The sequence below is a fragment of the Dunckerocampus dactyliophorus genome, chromosome 14, assembly GCF_027744805.1.
Source record: "Dunckerocampus dactyliophorus isolate RoL2022-P2 chromosome 14, RoL_Ddac_1.1, whole genome shotgun sequence".
NCBI lineage: Eukaryota > Metazoa > Chordata > Actinopteri > Syngnathiformes > Syngnathidae > Dunckerocampus > Dunckerocampus dactyliophorus.
In genome coordinates, this window is record NC_072832.1 from 15,390,956 (window position 1) to 15,414,013 (window position 23,058).

At 39.0% G+C, this 23,058-nt stretch overlaps 1 protein-coding gene across 1 annotated transcript in view; it reads right to left on the reverse strand.

Moving 5' to 3' along the window:
• lrrc1 (leucine rich repeat containing 1) overlaps positions 1-23,058 on the reverse strand; it is a 39,468-nt gene that overhangs the window by 14,354 nt on the left and 2,056 nt on the right. Inside the window, exons 2-4 of the mRNA XM_054799230.1 lie at positions 5,872-5,989; positions 5,707-5,785; positions 3,891-3,980 (exon numbers count right to left, since the gene is read on the reverse strand). Of these exons, the coding sequence (XP_054655205.1) occupies positions 3,891-3,980; positions 5,707-5,785; positions 5,872-5,989 (287 nt within the window). The remainder of the gene's footprint in view (positions 1-3,890; positions 3,981-5,706; positions 5,786-5,871; positions 5,990-23,058) is intronic.

The following is a 23,058-nucleotide window of genomic DNA, read 5'->3' on the forward strand; positions in this document are numbered from 1 at the left end:
CAATGCACTCTGTTTTGCCTCAATTACTTACTCACAGTCATTAGAATTCTTAGCAATCAATCCATCTCTAGTTAGAATCTAACAACAATGTTGTGGAAGACCCAAACTCGAACACTAATAATCGTATAAAACATTGTATAGTCACAGGCATCTCAGACACACTCCAGAGGAATAACAGCATGTAATATTCAGAAGTAGACATTCATTTAGTCATTAAATGTTGTAACTGTTGAAAGATGATGTCAGTATTCATGTTTCTGTAAGAGACATTTTTCATCATGTCACCGTAGCCCCGCTCTCAAAGCAGAAAAAAAATGATGCCATCCAAGCTCAAAAACATCCATCATGTTATCCTCTTCAGAAAATCCAAACCATGTTTTTCTGTAACTCTTTTCATTACGCTGGTCTCTTGACGATGAACAGCACTTGGCTGACAGCGTTATGTAACGTATTAGATATGGGGCCTATGTGGCACATAAGCCGTACCAAGAGGAACAAGGTGCAAGAGATCACGTAACCATAAACAAACAGACCTATATTTCATGCTGTAATCCCTGAAGACTGCACTACAACGTGGTGTTGAAAAACTGTTATAAAACGAGCAGTTGATAATCAATATGGAGCAAATAGAAGGTAGCAGATTGGGTTATTTTCAGATTTTCACCATGTTTTTCCTGAAGAATTATTTAAATAATCTGAATTACACTAATCCACAGCTCATTTGAGGCATGCTGAGTATTACGTCAGTATGCAGTCTTGACCTGTGAACACTAAAGATCCAGGCTTTTATTTGTCCTGCATGTACTATTTGCACAAAACGAGCAAATAATCCTGTACTATATCACTAAGGCAAGCCAAAGTAAATACAGGTATGTGTTTAACTTTGTAGTGTCAGGAAATTGTTTAAATAGGCAATCGACACCAACAGCAATTACTTGTATCTATTGTCAACATTGGATATTTAATCTATCAAGTTGTATACTGAAATAACACAAACATAAAGCAGTATTTTTCCCTAAAAAGTCTGAAAAAACAGGCCATCTTTTATTTGGGGCCTAGATATTTAGACATAAAGACCAAATGTGTCATCTTCTCTTCCTGTCGCTACCACAAACCAGTGACCCGGAGAGACGCAACAACACACTGTGAAGCAGGGGTCACTAACGTGGTGCCCGCGGGCACCAGGTAGCCCCCCTCGACCACAGGAGGTGCCCGCAAGCCTTCTTTTCATTCAGGTTTTCAGTTAATAATGTAAGAACAGTAGAAAGAAATGCATTCTGAAATACAAAATGTGAGTTGTGGACACCAGCATTTTGTTAATGTTCTGGTAAAACAAGCAAATTCGCTTTGTTTGGGTTTAAAATAAGCTCTGAAAATAAATGTTACAAAAATGAGTAGCTTGCAATGTACCAGTTATTCCACTGACATTGAAAACAAGATTTTAAGAGGGGGAATATTTGTCCTTAAAAGGAAAACTGCACTTTTTTGGAATTTTGCCCATCATCCACAATCCTTATGTGAGGCATGAATACATATGTCTCTCTTTTTTCTGTGCGCTCTAAAGATATAAAAACAGATAAAAAGAGACAGCTCATTACTGCATGTATGGAAACCACTTATTCCCCCAATAAAGTCTTCTGAAAAAGACTCCAAAAAGTGCCAAAAATGCTCCATTTACATATAAGGTGGCTTGCATATTTAACCAAGCTACAGCAACATTGTTATTATTATTATCATTGTTACGCCGATCGAACTAAAGTTACTGGTGTATCGACACTTAGCCATAACACACCGGCTCGCTACTAGCCAGCTAGCGACTAGCTAGACTACAGACTCACCTGCAGTGTGTCAGCGTCGTGCTTCTTCTTACTCCTTTTCAGATATTAATTGTGCAAATATAGCCATGTGATGTTCTTTAATGTAACTGGTTAAGCATGTCTGGACCAAAACAGGTACAGTATTTAAAAATAGAGCTCAGCTTATATTCAGGGTCATTCGTGTAAATACGGTCGTATATATAATATGAATAACTACACTATATAAATGTACTGAGCAACCAAGTCCTTTTCTGACTCTAAATAAGTTCTATTTCTGGTTCTGTGGTTATCACACATTTCCTCCTTGTCATCACCCGTACTGCAAAACACAGGAATCCTTTAGAGGCCCAATAAACTTCAAATTGCACCACTTTTGGCGTTTTGGACAATGGAGGTTCCACTCAGTGCTGTACAAAGTAGTAAACGAATGCAGCAGAGGTGAATGAGGGCGTCTGGGAAAGTAAATCAGGATATTACAGACCTTTCTGCACAAGAGTGCCCAGATTTTCTCTCTAAATCCACCTTCTAAGAGCTGAAACTCAACTTCACTTAAAATCCACCGCAATTTCCATTAAAACATCCCTCGTGGCAATGTGACCCCAAAAGCGCATAGTTGTGTTATTAAATCCAATTAAAACTTGATAGAAGGAATAATGTTGTCAGACATGCCTTTTCACTAGTTGCTGATTATGTGACATTTAAAGACATCATTGCCATCATTGCCTTTCAAGAGGATATGCAGCCAAGGAAAGAACAAGGTTATGCTTTCAAAACATTCAAAATAAGTTAAGACTTTAGCAAGCCTTTTTTTTTGCATGCTTTTGTAAGAGGAAAGTGTTTTATACTGCATCTAAAGCAGGGGTTTCAAACTCGCAGCCTGCGGGCCATTTGCGGGCCACCAAATCGTATCTTGCGGCCTGCGACTGGACATCAAAGAGTAGTGTAACTGCAGCCCGCAACATCTGGGCAAGCTCAGTGTTAGTAAACACCAACACTGAACTAACAGTGGTGTTATCACATGGACCGGGGGAGGGGTGGCCCTTTAGCGTTATTGTGAGCCATGTATTGTGAATTGTATCGTATCGTGAGGTACCCTGAGATACCCAGCTCTACTCCCAATACTTGATGCAGCCCAGCCTCACCCAGACTCTACCTTCAGTGGCCCCCAGTGAAATTGAGTTTGAGACCCATGATCTAAAGCAGTGGTGGCCCACCCTGGGCCGTGGGTCGTTTGGCTGCACAGAGAGAAAAAATAATTTCCATTATTTCATTTTTTTTTATGTTTTATTTTGAAAAGTGGCTGGATTCTCTCTATTACATCCGTCTCACTTGACGCATGTCCATTGTGCGTGTGCTAACTTTATCTCATGCCGCACAGATAGACTACTACTGTATTTTTACCATTTTTCTTTCACCTCATATTTGGTGTCAAATGCTGATACTATGTGGGAATGCATAAAGGTAAGTTTTGATGACTTATTGAGTGCTAATGTGCACATTTGTCTCAAGTTAATTCATGCTAGCGCACTGCCTTTTACCACAAATATCAAACAGCGATGTAATATTCTCTCTGGAAAAACTTGGCTGGAACTTGACACAACACATAATAAATAAGATAAATTAGATCGCTATAATGTAGGTCCGCGGGAGATTTGTGGGAACACAAGCCGGTCCGTGGGTCAAAAAAAGTTGGGGACAACTGATCTAAGGTGTTTAAAGCAGGGGTGTCAAACTCGTGCCATGGAGGGCTGAGACGCTGCAGGTTTTCTTACAAGCCAGTTACCAAAGCAGGTGATTTTTAATGATCAGCACCTTCAATTTGAGGGAAGGAGCTCATCAATTAAATCACCTGCTGGAGAAACTGGTTGGAGATAAAACCTGCAGTGTCTCGGCCCTCCATGGCACGAGTTTGACACCCCTGGTTTAAAGTGACTAGGTAAAATACCTACGGTAACATCTGCTAATAAGAGCTAATAAATGCCTTTTTTTATACACAGTCTAAAACAAAACCGGGTTATTTCCTTTCACCTGCTACAGATTTGTGCTCATTATGTCACATCAAATGCCACTTACTTTCCAATGTTATCTGGTAGGACTTGCAGTGAGATGTCATTGATGGAAAGGCATGTTAGATTCCGTAGCTCTGGAAAGCTTTCAGGTAGCCTGGAAAGACAGTAAAGGGAAACAGCAGGAGATGCAAACTTAATTGAAAATAATCAACCAAGAGACAAGATTAGAGATGCTCGATATTGGCTTTCTTACCCAAATACAGATATTGTCGAGTACTTCATTACTGATACGAATATCAACCAATACCGATGCTGGCAGCAGCTCTTCCTTCTAACTAACATCTCATGTAAAAAACCTCATGACCGATGGTCAACTGAAATAACATGTTCTCCTACTATCTACAGTACGAGTAAGACAGCTCAGTCTTAATAAATTCACAAATAAGAATCCAATGAAATAATGCTGGCAATGACACAATTTGGAAAGTTGCACATTTCTATATGGTACAACCGTACGTATAAAAACAAAGTAAAGTTCAGAGTATGAAACTAAGACAGTGAAATTATAAAATGGACTCATTCATCTCCCGTCTTTTTATTTTGCTGCAGGTATGCTACCTGCTGACTAAGTGATTCTTCCTGGGGTGTGGTATTAGATTAGGGGTGTGGTATTAGATTAGAAGTATTAAAGGAAGGGACCTCACTCCCCCCTTGCAGTGCTTTACAATCACTGCAAATTGCACAATTACAAGAAATACAGTCGTCCCTCGCTACATCGCGCCCTCGCTTTATCGCAGTTTTTCAAAAATGTTACTTAATAAATGACGACAGTTTCGTGGTTGAATACGGCCTATTATTAGTAAAAAAAAAAAAAAAAAAAAGATGCGTGTTTAAGCAAATTGTATATCTTCTTGGCGTATTTTCAAGCACGAAAATGGCAAAATGAATGAAAATACAAATATAAATCATTCAGAAGACCTGATATGAAGTATAATATAGTATCTGTGACTTGTGAGTGCCTTTAAGAGGCAGGGCCTGGGGAGTGACGTTTGTCACCTTAGCTAGCGAAAGTTGACTGTAGCTGAGTGCTAGTAGAAAGTTAGCAGTGTAGAGAGTGGTTGTGTGAATGTTCACTGCATGTGTTCTCTGCTTGCTAATAAAGCAATTGAAGTGCATCGTGAGTCTCTCCTTAAACAGCGGCAGCAGAGTAGTATCCTACACTGGCCTCTAGTTGTCAGTAACGTGGCATTGATGAGACAATAGCATGTGAGTCTTTTTTTTATATTACCCAAGTCTAAAATGGCTTATTTTCTATTATTATGTCTACTATATTGGGTAATACAAGTGTAAAGGTGACTATAGGCGTGTTATTTCATGTCTACTGGGCTCTAATAATTGTAAAAACCGTGTTTAGAAAGTTGTAAAAAGGTTCTATATGCTCTAACTATGAAAATATTCCATTAATATTGAATCATACTTCACATAAATTCACTTATCGCGGGTCAGGTCAGGAACCAATTAACCGCAATAAACGACTGACGACTGTAATTCCAGACCGCAGACATACTGACCTAGCAAAACAAAACAAGACCGATATCTAATTTTTATGCCTATATTGACCGATGACATCACTAGACAAGATGAAAACTCGTTTCTAAGCATCCTTTGTGTGCTTGCTTCTATTCCTTTCAAACCATAAGCACTTGTCAGCCCTTGTCATTACGAGCTGTATTACTATTTGTATTAAACTGAGAACAGCCGACATTGCTCGCTGTGATCACCATGCTTTGTTCCGCAGCAACGACTATATAATGTGTTTTTCATCCACTATTTATTTCCCCATTCCTGACGGGCAAAACCGACATAATCTGCCATAATACCTTGTTAATGGATTCCCGCTGAAGTCTGCCACTTGGAGGGCTTTGCAATATGAAATGGTCTCTGGGATTTCCATAATATCTGCACAAGGGAAGAGCAAACAATATAGGCCTGCTTTGAAAACCCTTTTCTAATCATATAATCCAGATTGACACAATTGCGCTTACCATTTCGAGATACATCCAGCTCGACCAGCTGTACAAAGTTAGCTATTTCTGGTGGAATTCTCTGGATCTCATTGTCACTCAGGCCAAGTTTTCTTAGCTTCGCCAGTTGGAAAAATGGCTGTAAGGTAAAAAGAAAACACATAAAGTCAAAGAATGCACAGTGGGATTTACAAAGACGAACACCATGGACCACTCATACATATTATCAAAGCAAACACATAGCACATAATGCGTTGTTACAAATTATTAATTCCAGCAATACCTAAAGTATAAATGCACAGTATCGCTAAGTGAACACCGTCCTGGTTCCTCTACCTAGCTGCCCCCATTTTCGTAGCGATTCGGTTTTCGCCTAAAATTTTGTCAAAAATTTTGCCTCGGTTCTCGACCACTGTCTCGGTTATACAATATTGCGTGTAACAAACTGTTGCATCTTAGCTTTTTGCATGTTAAATCTTGTGGTATTAATAGTGGTATTAATAAAGATGTGGATGGACTACTATGCCCTATGAAAAAAGGGTTCGTACATTATAGCAGTGATCCCCAACCCGCGGGCCGTGGGTCATTTGGTACCAGGCCGCACAGAAAGAAAAAAATAATTTCCTTGATGTTTTATTTTGAAAAGTGGCCGGATTCTCTGTTACATCTGTCTCACTTCACACATGTCCATTGTGCGTGTGCTAACTTTCTCTCGTCGCACAGATAGACTACTACTGTATTTTTACAATTTTTCTTTCACCTCATATTTGGTGTCAAATGCTGATACTATGTGGGAATGCATAAGGGTAAGTTTCGATGACTTATTCAGTGCTAATGTGCACAATTGTCTCAAGTTAATTCATGCTAACAGCGATGTAATAATCTCTCTGGAAAAACGCCAGAGATAAGATAAATTACATCGCTATAATGTACAAACCCCAACCTGTTAACAGGGTTTCCGTTACATGTAATTGATTGTGGCGGCCCACCACTACAAAATAAAAGCCGCCACACCTTAAAAATTAGTTTTTTTTTTAACTTGAAAACAATTTTAAGTAATACATTGTAAAAATAGATACATATAAAGCTTATTTTTTTACACACGTTGACCAAAATTAGTTTGAAATCGATTTAAAATGTCATAAAAATGTTGAAAAAAATCTTGGTTGCTCACTGCGCTTTATTTTGATAAGCATGCACCGGAATCGCCGCTCTGTCTTGTTGCAACTTGCATATGTCTGACCAGATATGCGACACGTCTTGTGTTGACTAATTAGGTCAGGTAACAAAAGGAGTCTCGACATTTTAGACTTTCACTTTAAGTGCTCTCGGCAACTTTGCCATTAAATTAACAGTTTTGTTAATATATAAGTCATAAGAAATTGCTATTTGTCATAAAAAAACAATATATTGCAGACACAGCAGCGGCACGACACAGCGGTAGCAATCCGCCCTCCCATGTAGCCCACCACCGCAGCTTCAAAAAATCCTGTGTTTATTTGAACAAACTTTGTTTACTTTTAAATCACCTGCACAGCCTCACAGGCAGGAGGCACACAATTCTTTTTGCGTGGGCATGATGTTATCAAGTTGCACTGATTAACAAGCACCCACCCCTCCTCCCACCTCCAGAAAACGTAATCTCCTCCATGCTGTCCTTAAATTGCACACCACTGGTCAGACGTCTGATTCTGGGTCGGAAAATAACCATTGCAATGTTTATTAAGAATTCGGAACCCTGATGCCATCAGCAAGGTCACTTTGTTGACGTGCCAGAATGTTTGCAACTAATGACACTTACTGGTTCAGATTACTGGTTCAGCTGGTTTGTTACTAATCTAAATATTCCTTACTCTAGTGGTTCCCAAACATTTTACCGTTGCGTATCCCTTAAGACATTTGACTGCTGCACACTTAAAAAACATGAACCATTTTTACATTTTATTAAATTGAAAGATTAAACATGATTAATCGGTTAATAAATGTTACAGCAAGTAATTCTGGTTCAAAGATGTGTATTGTGCATGGTAAAATTATGATAAAAGTTTTACATGAGCACTGATAAATCGATAGACATGTGTGAATTCCTCTTGGAGATGATTATACAGCACACACACACGCACGTCCATCACTGCACAAAATGAAGGCTGACGTCCCTTGTATATGTGGGCTCAATCAGACTTCAAGGTGTATTTCTCAACGCAAGCTTTTCATTCGCAACCTCAAGCGACCGTGACCTTTGGGTCCAGTCCGCAGGGCAACACTCGAGCAACCTCGGCGTGCCACACATCCTTAGCCAGTAAAGTTACAGTACGCTTTCAAAATAAAGGCATGCCAGTACAAAAACATGTTTACACCACAAAGTCAACCCCATTAAGATAGATACTTTATTGATCTCCACTTAAGTCAATAACTTAATGTTCTGTTCGGAGCTAATGTTGCACATTTCTTAAGACACGAACCAAAAAGCTTTGTTTTACAATAACTTTTGCATCATGGCCAATAATGCAGATTATATGATTACGTCATTTACTGCCTCCCTGCCACATTTAAACGGCTGACCTATGGAAAACACTGTATAATGTATACAGTATGAAAAGATACAGAGAGTGAAACTAATAAGCAGCCAGAATCAACTTGCACTATGTGAGAGCAAGCCAACTGGCACTCAAACGGCAGGCAAATGTAGTTAGAACATGCACATACTTGAAACACAAGAGTTTTGCTTGTGTGGCGGCCCTGACAAACTAAATAAAATAAAGGTTTTAAATTCCTGTGCTAAATTCCTGTGCTATAATGGAGTTCTGTGCGGATGTAGCTTCCCAGCCCTGATGCCAATTTCCATTCGATTTCACTTCTAGCCTATTCTTTGCAAACTAGTTGAGACTCAATCAATCAATGAATCCTGTCTCTGCCATTAGTGCTTCCCAACCGTGCCTCAACTGCTTCAATTCACTTCATCAAAACAAACCACCAAATTGTTAACTATCAAGCCATTAGCATGCCCATCCCCTGTGCCTGTGCCTATGCCGATCCAAATTAGGGTTGTTCTGTTGTTTTGTGGACAGTTTGGGACTCGACATGACCTTTCTATCCAAGAGAGCTACATGAAATATATTCTGATGGGTGGCCTGCTAAAAGTAGATGTTTCCAATTATCAGAATAGGTTGCAAGACTAATTGTTTCTCAGTTAAACAACAGCAGCATTTGGCGTAGTTCGTGGAAAAAGCTCTAACGGGCAGCAAATGATTGACTTAACTCAAATTAAATGCCAGAACTTCTTTATATCACTCCCTTTAATCCTTTAAACCAAAGAAATAAAACCACATGTGCAATAAATATGATGAGTAATGTCTGAATTCCATACAGCTTTTGTAATGCAAAACATAGCACAATAATCTCAAAGACTGCACCTCTGGTTTTTTTGGCAGATACAATAATAAACAATATATACATGATTGTATTCAAATTAACAGCGATATATCTGAATTTATACAGAATAAACAATGCTGATTCATTTTCCATTTGGATTTTTGGAAAAGCTACGCAATTGAATGAAAAAGATTTATATGCATAGAAGAGTCCAACAGTTTTTTGGGGGTTTTTGTACCGCTGCAAAGTTGTGATGAACTTTTGCCGCTATAAATTATATGACTGTGCAGAAAGGGGGGAAAAAAATACAGTCTTGACTAGCCAGACTGAACAGATGTCGGATCACTGTAAAATAAGCAGTTCAAAATAAGACATTGTTGTCAAACTGCTATCCAGAGAGAGAACAATTCAACACCGTGTTGTTATAATTTGCATGATGCATAAATTCCACTCTAACTCCACCCTAAAAAAATAGGTGCTGCACATGTCAGACAGTTGGAACAACCCTTAATCCTTCATTTGTGCAAGCAAACTTAAATGTGTTGGTTCAAATCCAATGCAACCAAAGCTGCAAAGAGCCTATGAGCTCATAAAGGATGTCCTGTTCGGTGCAGGATGGTTCCTATGCACTTGAACTGATCAGCACAAGTGTTCATTTTCACACCATTGACAGACATCCAACTTCCCCAATTGTGACACATAATAAACACAAAAAAAAACAGAAGACTGATACCATCTTTCCCATCACCTCAAATCGTGCATCTCAAAGAAAAGCAGTTTCATAGTGGCGTTCAAATCTGCTTGACAACAACAACGCTTACAAATGTGCACGTTTGCAAGATCAAACCAGTTCTTCCTGTTACTGTCAATGGGCTCCACGCCCCCTGAAGAAAAGAAAAAAAAATCACCCATGTGTAACACAAAAACCAAAACAGGCTGAGTCAAGCGGTTAACCTATGCAAACCCAAGTCAATCATTGAATTTTGTCTTTCACCTTCAGCACCAGTTGTTGTTGTGCATCATGCAAGATTCTAAATATCGTTTGAAATTATAGCGTAGCAATTAGGCATGAGCCGTTATGAGATTCTGACGGTACGATAAACTTGGACAAAGATATCAGTTTCACGGCATTATAATTACGGCTGTAAAATGTGTTATTTTTAAATATCTTCACTGAAAAGAAGAAGAAAAACTGTCATTTTTCAACAATATAATAGTACAAGACGGAAGTGGAACATATGTTTTTAAAATAAATAACCAAAATAACTGAATTCTTTCTAAACAAACAATAAATAATGCAATTTTTAATGCAGTCTACTGTGGCTAATCGTGCAACTCAAGTCACAACACCATACTGTAAATACTTTAAACAAACCAAAAAAAAAGCAAAACGCAAATAAATGCAATCACTAAGTGGCTCAGGAAGGTCACAACATAAATAATTTAAACGCTGTGTAATGACGATAGGTGTGCGTCCCTTTTAAAGGAATCTTTCACCGGAGTACAATGTTTTCACTAAATAAAGCTATATTAGTGAAGTTTGTTGTTTACTACATTTTACTATACGTGTAGTGTCACACTACAACCTATTAAACGACGACATTAGCGACTTATTAGGTTATGATAAAACCAATTTGACAAAAAGAAAGTATTCGCTATTTGTGTTTTATGTGACACTGTGTGATATTTAAATGGCACTTTATTTACAAAACACAGCTCCACTAATTGTACTCATTTGTCAGTAAATACAGGTGTCATGTTTGAATAGAATTATTAATAATTAATAATTATACGGCACCCGTGGCCAATAGCACTCATAAATACATTTTAAAATGTATAATTAATCCATGTGATCGGTATCGGCCGATTTCAGTCCTGGATGATCGGTATCGGAACCCCGGGCATAAAACCTTGAATGGGGCATCCCTAAATAAGACACTTGAACAGTCAGAGCAATGCCATTAAGTGCCACTTCTTTCTTAGTAATTACACAAATGCATGCATGACCATCAACATACAGTACTGCTCAACATCATACTGTACAGAAGAAGGAGTCAAGTGACATGGAGTTCATTGCTGTGTATTGGCATGTATGTGTGCACTTTCACACAGCAACACACAATACTGCATTCAGATAATCAAGGATCAGATAGTCAGGGATGTGACATATACTTCTCAGACAACAATTATTTTCAAGTCAAGTGACCATTGGGTGTTTAATTTCACACCCGCGTCCCAGTTTTCCACTATTACCTTTCAGACAGTCAGTGTCACTGCCTCTGCTACAACTATGACACTACCCCCAAAACAGAAAACAGCCTGATCACCCATTCCAGTGCCGTAAAAACTGAAAAATCTGAAGAAAAAAAATTATGATATGCCTGCACAACATGCGTGTAGTGCAACTGCTTGTTTTGAAAAAATAAGACAAACTAAAAAAAAAAAAAAAAAAAAAAAAGGAGTTTTATGACTCCCCATTATTTTAAAGTTAGCATAACAACTCCTCTGTTGCTAACATAACCTTTCAGACACCTTTGAGACACTTTCTTCCACAGGGTCTCTATGTCGTGTTTGCATTTCTCCAGGTCACTAGTGTGAGTAACATGAAGAAAACCTCTGATTCATTCCATGACTCTCTACGTAACCCCCCGAATATAAGACGACAAGTCTTTTTCAGACTGTTTTTCTAGTAGAAAAATACAGTCTTATATTGGGTTCGATACAGTATTTGTCATCAGAAAGTGAGTTGTGGTTAGTTTGCTTTTAGTTAAAGGTGGTCCGAGGTAAATCACCTGTCAGACCCATACAGACGTGTTGTCGATGCTACTGATGTCAAAACAAGGGCTTTTAAATAATAGGAAAATTAAAAAAGAAATGCTCATTCAGACAAGTCTTTATCCTACTACTTTGTGAAACCAAAAACATGCTTTCAAAATGATTAAAGTGCAAAGACCGGGCTTGTGGTGACGGACAAAATAATGATTATGAAATCCAAACACAAATAAAAATCTATGACTGAAAGTGATTTTACAGTATGATAATAAACTGCAAACTTCAGGTTATCCCCTCTTGATTAAACTGTGGTTCTAACAGAGCAGGAAGCAAGTACATTAGATTCATCTTGTACATCTCACGCCGGACAAAATATTATGTTATGATTCACTCTATAATCATTTAGGTATGAAGTTGGTCTTGTCACTCCAAAATAACTGTCCGAAGGCGTAACCAAGATGAATGCCATGTGGCAAAACTTGCCCAGAAGGAATTCCGCTGTATTATGCAGAAGCATGTGCTTATACAACCGCACAGGTGAAGGAGTTGTTTCACTCAAACTGCTCAAAATGAAAACATTCAAAGCAACTAGACACTATACATCACCTGTCACACTTCCGATTTGTAACAATGCTCATTTTTAAAACAGACAAAAAGACTCCAGCAGGCTGTCTTGCATTCTTCTTCACAAGCTTAACAGATGTTTAGTAAGACTACTACTATTTTAAAAACAGTCTGATTATATACTCTATGTCACAAAGGATTCAAGGTCAGTGTACAAAACAACTAAAACAAAGTAACCACTAGAGATGCAACAATTAATCGATGAATCTATGATTAATTGATTAGCCAATTAATCGACGAGCTGTAATTCACTACTTTGGTATTCAATTAATGGTTTATTTTATTGAAAAAAAGGACATATGCTCTGATTTCAGCCTCTCAAATGTGAATATCTTTTAATGTCCTTAGTCATCCATGAAACCAGACCTATTATCTTTGTCTTATAGGCAAAACACGATATACTATATACACACATCAGCTTTGGCTTTGGAAAACAGTGATCAGCATTTTTACCTCTTTTCTGCATACCAAACTGTTTGTATTTGGTTTATATTATGGATGTTCCGATGGATCGGTCAGATTAGTATCGATCGATTTACGTAAAAAAAACACGATCGGCATATGCCGATAAATGCCTTTCACAGCCGATCACAAAATCTGATTGCCATGTGGCGGCGACATGACAATTAATGTCATGGCAACACAAACATGACATGAATGTGCATGTCTGCTGTGTCACGTACGGTTCGCAACACCCATACTGAGCCGACAAAGAACGCAATTTTTCCCGTATTGCCGCGAGAATCAAAACTAGTTGGTAAAATCTCAATGGTTTCCGTTTGACAGCTTATCACAGGCTACGCCAATCGATGCCTGTGTGTTTGATCACTTCCTTGGCAAACGCACTGGTGTTCGACTTCTCTTGCATCTTTCTTTACACGCTTTGCCTAGCTGGTTACGGCCGCAGCTAATTAGCTAATGAGATAGAATTAGCCGCCTAGCTTCTCGTCTTTAGACTCCAAATGTGACTTTTTTAGCACAGTGACATTTTGTTTTTAAAACAAACAAGCAATGTGGTCAGTTCTGACCTCATTTTTGTCTAATGGGGAAGTGGATATTACATCCATCGGGTACGTGCTAACTTTTTCAAGTGTCTATTATTGTCATTACACTAATTATGTCTGGTCCTCCAAACACCATTTGTGTGTTGTTTTATGAACATTACCTATTTGCCAGGGGCCCTTGGAATTGTCGAATGGCAGGCCTGGCCAATAGCACTCATCATAAATAAATTGAAAAATGCACAGTTAATCCATGTGATCGGTATCAGTATCAGCCGATCTCACTCACTCATTGATGATCGGAATGGCAGCATAAAACCCTGGTCGGAGCATCCCTAGTGTAGATTGTTTTGGTCCATCTAGGACCTAACAGATTACTCGAATAATCTAAACAACTAGCTTCAGATTAATCGACTAAGAAAATAATCATTAGTTGAAGCTCTAATAACCACACAAAAGCTAATTGAAACCACAAAAGCAGACGGTTTAAAAGAGTTTAAAACAATTATATCTCCAATTGAAAAAACTGTTTTGTATTCAGCTATTACATCACTTGCTTAAAAGGCTACAACATTCATACAAGTGCCACACCACAAAATTATACATTTGAGTAAAGGTCAGTGCACCGCTTAAGGATTTAATGTGCTTGTGTGTTTTTCATCCAAGGGAAAACAAGTGCTGCTTTGGGCAAAAAGTGAGCACCGAGCCAGTCAAGCCGCATCCACTTATCCACCTCGGAGGCAAAGTAAGCACTGAAGTGGATAGTGAACTGATACGATCCAGTTTTTGAGTTCACTCAGCGAGCATTGAAGACATTAGTGACACGCCAGCAAGCATGATTAACCATTTCTCTATGTGTTCATGCAACTAATAACCCTTCATTACACTAAACATGCATAGAACACTTCTCAACTGGACTCAAACATCACTCCATTGTCATGTGGATATGGCAGAGTAGCATTTGTGTTGATTTGCTGCATGCTTATTAACACCGATAATAACATGAGCAGAACCCTTAATGCTGCCTTTGTTTTAAATTCCAGTACCTGTTGTGTAGCTTTTACTCGGCCAACAAACTAAACAGTACAATCACACAGCTACGGAAAGTTGAGCTTTTCTCTGAGGAAAAAAAATATATAATTGATTTAATGAAGCAAAAGACTCAAATATTGACAATCTCATCAATGGAGGTTAATCAAATTCACTGATGTACTAACTACAAAAGATAGTAAAATGGGTCAAGCCTTTTCTTATGGGAATTTTATATAATCTTTGAGGATAAAATAGCCTTACATGGTTGTAGACAACCTTAATATCCCACCAGACACCCTGGAATTCTTAATCATAATGTATATATGTATAAAGGTTATTCACCCAATAGATATTCCAATAATTACAATAAAACTGAATCAAAAAGAAATCATAATTTTCTTTCATAACAAAATTGAAGAATTTTGAAGTACTGTTGCCAGCTCACCAATTTTGAACCTGATAAAACTGTAACCCGTGACAATAAAAGTCTTTATCTCTATCAGCAAATTTTGCCCAGGAGGATATAATAATGTATAGCACGGTGACACACTGAGGCCGTGCCCACACGGGAACACTGCTGAGATTTTTTATTTTTTTTGGCGGGTTGAAAAAAATGTGTCCACACTGTGCCGGATTAGTAAATAGTTGCATCCAGACGGGAATGCATGACTGGAGTGAAAACGATGTAATACAGAAGGCGCACCTACATGTGGCACTGTGAACAAACACGCATACGTACGAAACCATGCGACACACCATACTATAGAAGAAGAAAGAATGGATGCACATAAGTCCGTCGTCTTCCGCTTTCCACTCGACTCGACTTACGACAAAGTGGAATTATTTCAGCAAGTCATTTGGGGAGTATGAGACAAGAAAATACCTTGAGAATGTCAACTGCGGTGAGTCGCGGCACTTGAAATATTCAGATATTATGTTGGCTTGTCATCAAAGCTCACTTCTGGTCACGTGACGGCGACGGGTCGGTGATGTCATTATTTCCAAAAAGCAGCGGATTGCTCATCTATACGGAAACAACGAGCCGGCGTTTTCAGATGTTCACACTCTGGAAGCTGTTTTAAAAAAAATACAGTATCAGTGTACCCAGAACACCGTTTCCGTGTGGATGAGAGGCTGAAATGATAAAAAAAAAAGTTTGATGTTTTGATCTAAAAACGTTTCCGTGTGTATTGCCCCTGAGTCTTTCCTCAAGGAACATAATAGAGTTGGGTACCCTACTCTCCAAAAACTTTTCTGGAGCATATTTTGTGGAGTGTACTGAAACCCCTGATGTAAGTGTAATGAGCAGAAAACATTCTTTGCTTTATCAAATGAATGAAAAAAAAAAAATCTTAACACATTAATTGTGTTGATATTCTGACAAAATTTAAAGCTTTATTTTAAAGCTCTTCAGGCCGATCAACTTTGTATCTACCATGAAATAATGTCAACTTTGACAATGCAAATAAATATGCCTCAAATGGTAATTACATCACTCACAAGGCTGCTCAAACGCAAATATATAAAACTTCAGTCACGTAAACAAACCGCCAGCATACTCCCTGCCTGACTCACTACAACAGCCCCATAAACATTCATTAATGGAGTTGGAGCGGGACAAAAATAGAAAATCACTTAACAGTTATTTTATCATGTGTGAATGTTTTTATGTCCAGAAAAGAAGAGCTTCATAAAACGGTTTAAACAGGACCGTGGGGATTTAACTGTTGGTTGAAGACAACCAAGTCAGAGACAGCAAGGAAAGACAGCAGCGTAGCAGTGAGAGTAGGGACTCAAAACTTTGGCACAATGAAAGGAAAGGGTAGGGAGGAAAAAAATTGATATGAAAATTGATATAGTGTGTCCAAGAGATTGAAAGGCAGCAAGGAATTGTATGTATACAGTGTTGTGGAGGTCAGACGGTGATATTACGATGAAGATTGAAATCGGGAGTGATGATGAATATTGTTAGTGTGTACGCTCCACAAGTCGGTTGTGAGAAGAGAAAGAGAATTTCTGGAGCTGGATGGAGGATCTGATGCAGACTATTCCTTCAGGTGAGAGAGTGGTAGTTGGTGCAGATCTCAATTCCCATGTTGGTGAAGGAAACAGAGGAGATGAGAAGGTGATGGGCAGGTGTGGTGTTAAGGGCAGTAACCTGGAAGAACCGATGTTGGTAAATTTTGCAAAACAAATGGAAATGGCTGTGCCATCCACCCATCCACCAATCCATCCATCTTCTTCCACTTCCGATGTCAAGTAGCCAGGGCAGCAGCCTAAGCAGGGAAGCCCAGACTTCCCTCTCCACGGCTACTTCGTCCAACTCCTCCCGACGGATCCGAGGCGTTCCCAGGCCAGTTGAGAGGCATAGTCTCTCCAACATATCCTGGGTCTTCCCCGAGCCCCCCAACTGGTCAAAAGTGCCCTGAACACCTCCCCAGGCAGGGTTACAGAAGTTACAGAAGTTTGCATGGCTGAAATGAGGGTGAGTTCTTTTTGGATGAAATGACATAACTTCTCTATGAATTTCCATCCATCCATTTTCTATACCGCTTCTCCTCATTAGGGTCGCGGGGCATGCTGGAGCCTATCCCAGCTGACTTCGGGCGACAGGCGGGGTACACCATGGACTGCTCGCCAGCCAATCGCAGGGCACATATAGACAAACAACCATTCACATTCATACCTATGGACAATTTAGAGTCGCCAATTAACCTAACCTGCATGTTTTTGGAATGTGGAAGGAAACCGGAGTACCCGGAGAAAACACACACACACGGGGAGAACATGCAAACTCCACACAGAAATGCCCAAGGGAGAATCGAACCCAGGTCTTTCCGATCTCCAGACTGTTACTGTGTTGGCCAACATGCTAACCACTAGACCACCCTCTATGAATTTTTTTCAATGATATTAACTTTTTTTCAATTTACTATGAATTTCTCACAGGGCTATTCTCAAGCAGTATACACATATCGAACCATTCAACTTGAATATAAATGTTATGGCATTTCTTTCCACAGGAGTACACTTTCACAAAAGATGTTTACTTTTGAAAAGCTCATGAAAAAACATTTCCACATAAGCTGTTGTTTGTGTTATGTGTTAGTGAGTGTGTGATGCTGCAGGCACTTAAACTTGCACTAACCTGGGTGCAGAATATCAAACAAATAACATGTAAAAGATTTGTCTATGAAAAGTACACGGGCTCACGTGGATATTTGGCTGGATATTTGAGTTGAGCTACCGTATTAGCACAAGTACTGTATACTTTGTTTGCTGCCTCAATGTTGGTGTAAGCAATTTTTTATGATGCCGTTATTTTGTTACCACAAGTAAACAGGATGTGGCACACAGAGCTCTTATTTTGAAGGATGGAAGTGTGTTGTGTGGGTTGATAAGGTGTCTTGACTGTTAAAAGAGACAGACTGTGCACATGCATAAACTTGCCTCCTGCAGCCGATGCTCACGTCATTTACACCAAACTTCGACGACATCCTGAAACCCTCTGTAACATTGGCATCAGACAAACGTCATTTATTGTTTGACGTTCCTGATTCTGACTACTTAGAAGAAGTCCAACGTAGCCTGTCAAAGAAGGGGCACTTTGTTATTTCTACACAATGAATCAAGTGCGGAAAGTGGAGAAGTATTTGGGTTTGTTTTTAAGGAGTATTTTAAGTTTATGTGTGTATAGGTGTGCGTGTGTGTGGTTGGGGTGTGTGGGAGGGGGTTGTCGGGCATTGTATTTAACCCTGGAAGGCACTTTGTGTTGCATTTTATGTGCAGAAAAGTTATTTATAAATCAAGTTTGATTTGATTTAATGGAACATGCAGAAAGTAGAAGAAGTAAACAGATGAAACCGCTGACTTAACAAACATACATTTGATGTAGCATGTATCTGGATAGCATGTTGTCTAATCTGCATCTTTTTTTTTGAGCAGGAAAGTGAGTATTTGCTGATGTATCGTAGCCTGCTAGATTGTTCGCATCATTACTCATGTTAAACACGAATGCTGTTGCTCTCACTAGTTTTTAATTCACCAGTTCTTGTTTTTTACAGTTATTTAAATGGCATGAACACATCTCTGATTGTTCTGAACTCCTGCTTCCATACCAGTGTCATATTTATCAGAATAATGCTAAAAAGTTGACATAGCGTGAATGTAATTCAACTTCCCATAACTAACGCCGTGTTGCTCTTCTTTACATTGTGAACTACAGTGATCACTTGTTTATCGAGGTTAACTGGTTGCAGACCCAACCACAATAAGTGAATTTCCGAAGTAGGATTCAATATTAATAATAAATTGAATATTTTTGGAGTTAGAGCATAGAAAACCTGTTTAAGACTTTCTAAATATGATTTTTTTTACCTTTATAAAGCCCCGTATACATGAAAAAACACCCCTGTAGTCACCTTTACACTCCTATTACTCCTTGTTTACAACTGCAATGCACAGGCTACGGGATCACTGCAGGAACACAAGAGAAGGCCGCCGCTTTAAACATACCATGCTACCGGGTTAACTAGTTAGCCTCCAATTTGTTTATTCTAAACTTAAGAAAGGGTTTCAAACCGAGTGGGGGAGAAGGACAGAGAAGCCAAAAACTTACCACACAGAATGGGAGAACTTTTTTTCACTATGTCATGTTGGGCATGCCATGACTGACTACCACATGCAGTGTGAAGCTGTCTCAATCTAATCTGTCTCATCCATGTACCATTATTGAGACCTAGTGACCAGAATATTACACATAACTTGTCTTTTCAATATTTTGACTCATAATAGTCCATAGTTAACCACGCAACAATGGTCAGTTGTTTTTTCATTAATTTTCAGAAAACCGCAATAGAGTGAGAGAGTGGGGTTTAAACCACGATGTAGTGAGGGACGACTGTAGTTGAGACTGAGTAAGCAGTCTGAATACAAACTGCTGGTTACACCCAAGAGGTGCACTCAATTTTGCCTCAACTGCTTCAAGACATAAACAATCAATCAATTTCCATACAATCAACATGGTCCTGAACAATAAATCAAGGAATTATTACATCTAGCTCAGAGTAACATTTAGCTCAATGACCACATCACCAAACATAATATGAATCATTTCATGAACTTAACAGCCTAATTTGTCATTTATAATAATTATATATGGGTTGTAAAAGAGCTGTTCGCAGTTCAGTTCAAGGTGTACTACTACAGTTGACTCAGTGCCATATTACAGAGCAAGTGTAGACAATGTAAAAAATGTTAGACATCATGAACATTTGGCAAAATAAACCTAGATATTGTGAATTAAAACTATGGTCTTTTATATAAGAGGTCTCTCGTCTCCATTAGTGAGCTACATGAGTTGAGGACAGGTCCAAGTGGCATCCTCTGTACACTTGTCAGGGTCAGCTGTGAAGCACAACTGGTGTGGCAGCCAAAACTGAGTGCTATGCCGCAACAAAACCAAACATGTTAGTTCGTCAGAGATAAAACGCACTGAGTCTAGACAGTGGGATTGCGTAAAGTAACAGAAAATAATGAATCACAAGGAGTAACATGCATTAATCCTATAAGTAGTACTGAACTTAATCCACAGCATTAGCTTCCAAATGGGGTTACATGTGTGTACCCCATCTCAGAGGCTAGTAGTTGGACCGTCAACAATTTCCGTCTGTTTTGCTTCTGGTCTGTTTTATCACACTAGATTGTCAATCGAGGTCATTTGTTTGACTTTCGCACAGTTCAGTGAAGGAGAGCCAGCTTGTTGAGCTAATGTCGTTGAAAGTCTAACAGGAATGTGAGTCTTTCATTAGGAAAAAAAAAAAAAAACAGCTTACAAAAGTAGATAAGATACCACAGTTTTATTATCATGACCCATTTTTTGCAAGGTCTCTTCCTAGTTGTACTACAAGATAAACTTCCTGGACATTTTCCTACCACATCACATGACCATGTACTTGTATGTCAAGAAGTAATGCAGTATTGCACAAAAGTGACTACCCCACATTTGATTTTTATTACAGCATATCTTCTCAAGTTACAACATGATAGAAATGAAACATGGATATACTTTAGACTAGTCAGTGTACAGTTTGTATAGCAGTATACATTTACTATCCACTGACAATGGCTCAACACATAGCCATTATTGTCTAGCTGGCAAAAGACAGTCAAGCTATACTGCTATACAATCTGTGCACCAGTGGTTCTCAAACTTTTTACAACAAGTACTTTTCAAACTTGAAAAATGTTTTGCCTTGCCAGTACGACTGTTTTTGCTGCCTACGCTTGCAATCACGGTTTAGCTTTGGAGCTGCTTGGAAGATGGGCAGCAGTCCGCTCGCAAGTGCATCACAACAGCCTGTTGTTGTGCATGTATAAACCTCTAGATATGACAAGATTTACATATGACAATATGTTGCAAAATATCCATCCATTTTCTATACTGTTTGTCCTCACGGTTTAGCTTTGGAGTCGCTTGAGAGATGGGCGGCAGTCCGCTCGGAAGTGTATAAACCTCTAGACGGCAAATATAATATGTTATCTAGTGGGAAAAAATACTTATATTCACATTTTCAATGCGGTCACTTTATATCAAATTTTGTAATTCTTTTCATGGAGCCCGCATAGGCTGCACTGTGGACTGGTCAGGATTACAGACTCACAGTCAGGAAATCGAGGGTTTGAATCTCCGTTGGAATGTCTCTATGTGGCGTTTGCATGTTTTCACAGTGCTTGCTTAGTTTTTCCGGCTTCCTCCCACATCCTAGAAATAAGAATGTAGGTTAACTGGAGACTCTAAATTGTCCATAGGTGTGAATGAGAGTGTCAATTATGGGTGTGACAAAATATCAATATTTCAAACTATCGCGATATTTGCCTATTTATTCGCTCTCGCCGTTATTATTAATATACAGCCGCTAAAAACTTCTTTCACCGTTCCTCCCTAGTGTGTCGAGTCCCCATTTTATGTCATCCAGGAGAAGCTCCTTGTGAGAGCTGCAGAAACTTGAGCAGAAGTCACAGGAGAACAAGAAAGAACTCACTTTGGCTTTTATAGTGTGGATGAGACAAAGCTGGATATGGACTTTGCATGGATACAAAGGTACGACAAACATGCGCAGTCAGCCACCTCGTCCGTCACCACGCTCACTGAGAAAACTGTGCCTAGTAAGAGAAATGTTGAAATGCTAAATGTTTGTGTTGTTGAATCAAGAGACGTGTGTTTAGTTTATGTACTGTATTTTATTGTCAATATTTTTGTGCTGCTCAACCTTATCCAGTCATTGTCTGTGTCTTTCCGGTGGTTACGTCACTACTACTATACTACACAAATTGTACACTACACTAAACGATGTTGTGTTTTCTGAATGAGTTTAAAATAGTGTCACGCCTAAATTAAAATCCTGTTTACAGTTATGTTGTACTAAAACGATCTCATACGCTGCAAAATATCCATCCATTTTCTATACCGTTTGCTAAGCTGGAGCCTATCCCAACTGAATGCTGCAAAATATAAATTCCGCCTTTTTTTTTGTTTGTTTTGTTTCACCCTATGACCATATCAAGATATTATCATTATCGTGAGCCATTTACCACGAATCATATAGTATCGTGAGGTACCCTGAGATTCCCAGCCCAAGTGTCAATTCTGATTCTGGAAGAAATGTGAATCACAATTTTCTTCAGATTGCAATTGGCTGATACAGTTTTTCTCTCACACACAAACATGTTTTTGTTCTATTGGCAGTTCTTAATGGGAGATTCCAGAAGGACAGTTGAATCTTAATAAAAATGAATGCATACGAGACGGAAAATAATCTATCCCGTCAAAAACATGGCACGCTTGCTCACTCGACAGTACCTTCATGTATGTAATAAAGACCAGTCAAAAGAAAAGTCAATTAATTAATGGCATCGCTCCTCCTGCGAGCTGACGAATGACAGCCAGCGAGCCTCGTGGTTGACATTAGCCCTCCCTGGCCAGCGAGGCTCGGTGGGGCACGGGTAGAGTGAGGAGGAAGCATCAGCCGTCATGGCAACGACTGTGCAGTGAGTCCTTAAGAAAACTGCAGCATTTGTTTGTGATGCAGCTAATTAAATTTTGAAAGTCATCATTTAGAAATTAGAGTGTCTTAGTGTGAATTGAGATCATGTTTTTTGAGGGGTTTTTTTGCAGTAGCCCTAGTGTGAATGGTCATGTGGCTATATGTTTCCTGTGATTGACTGGCAACCAGGCAAGTGTGTACCCTGCCTCTCAGCTGGGATAGGCTACAGCTTACACATGACCTTAATGAGGTCAAGCGGTATAGAAAATGGATGGATGGATGAAGGCTACGTACCACTAGTGGTACTCGTACTAATCGATCTGTACTTTTGTCCCTTGAGAGGATATAATAAAATGGTTACT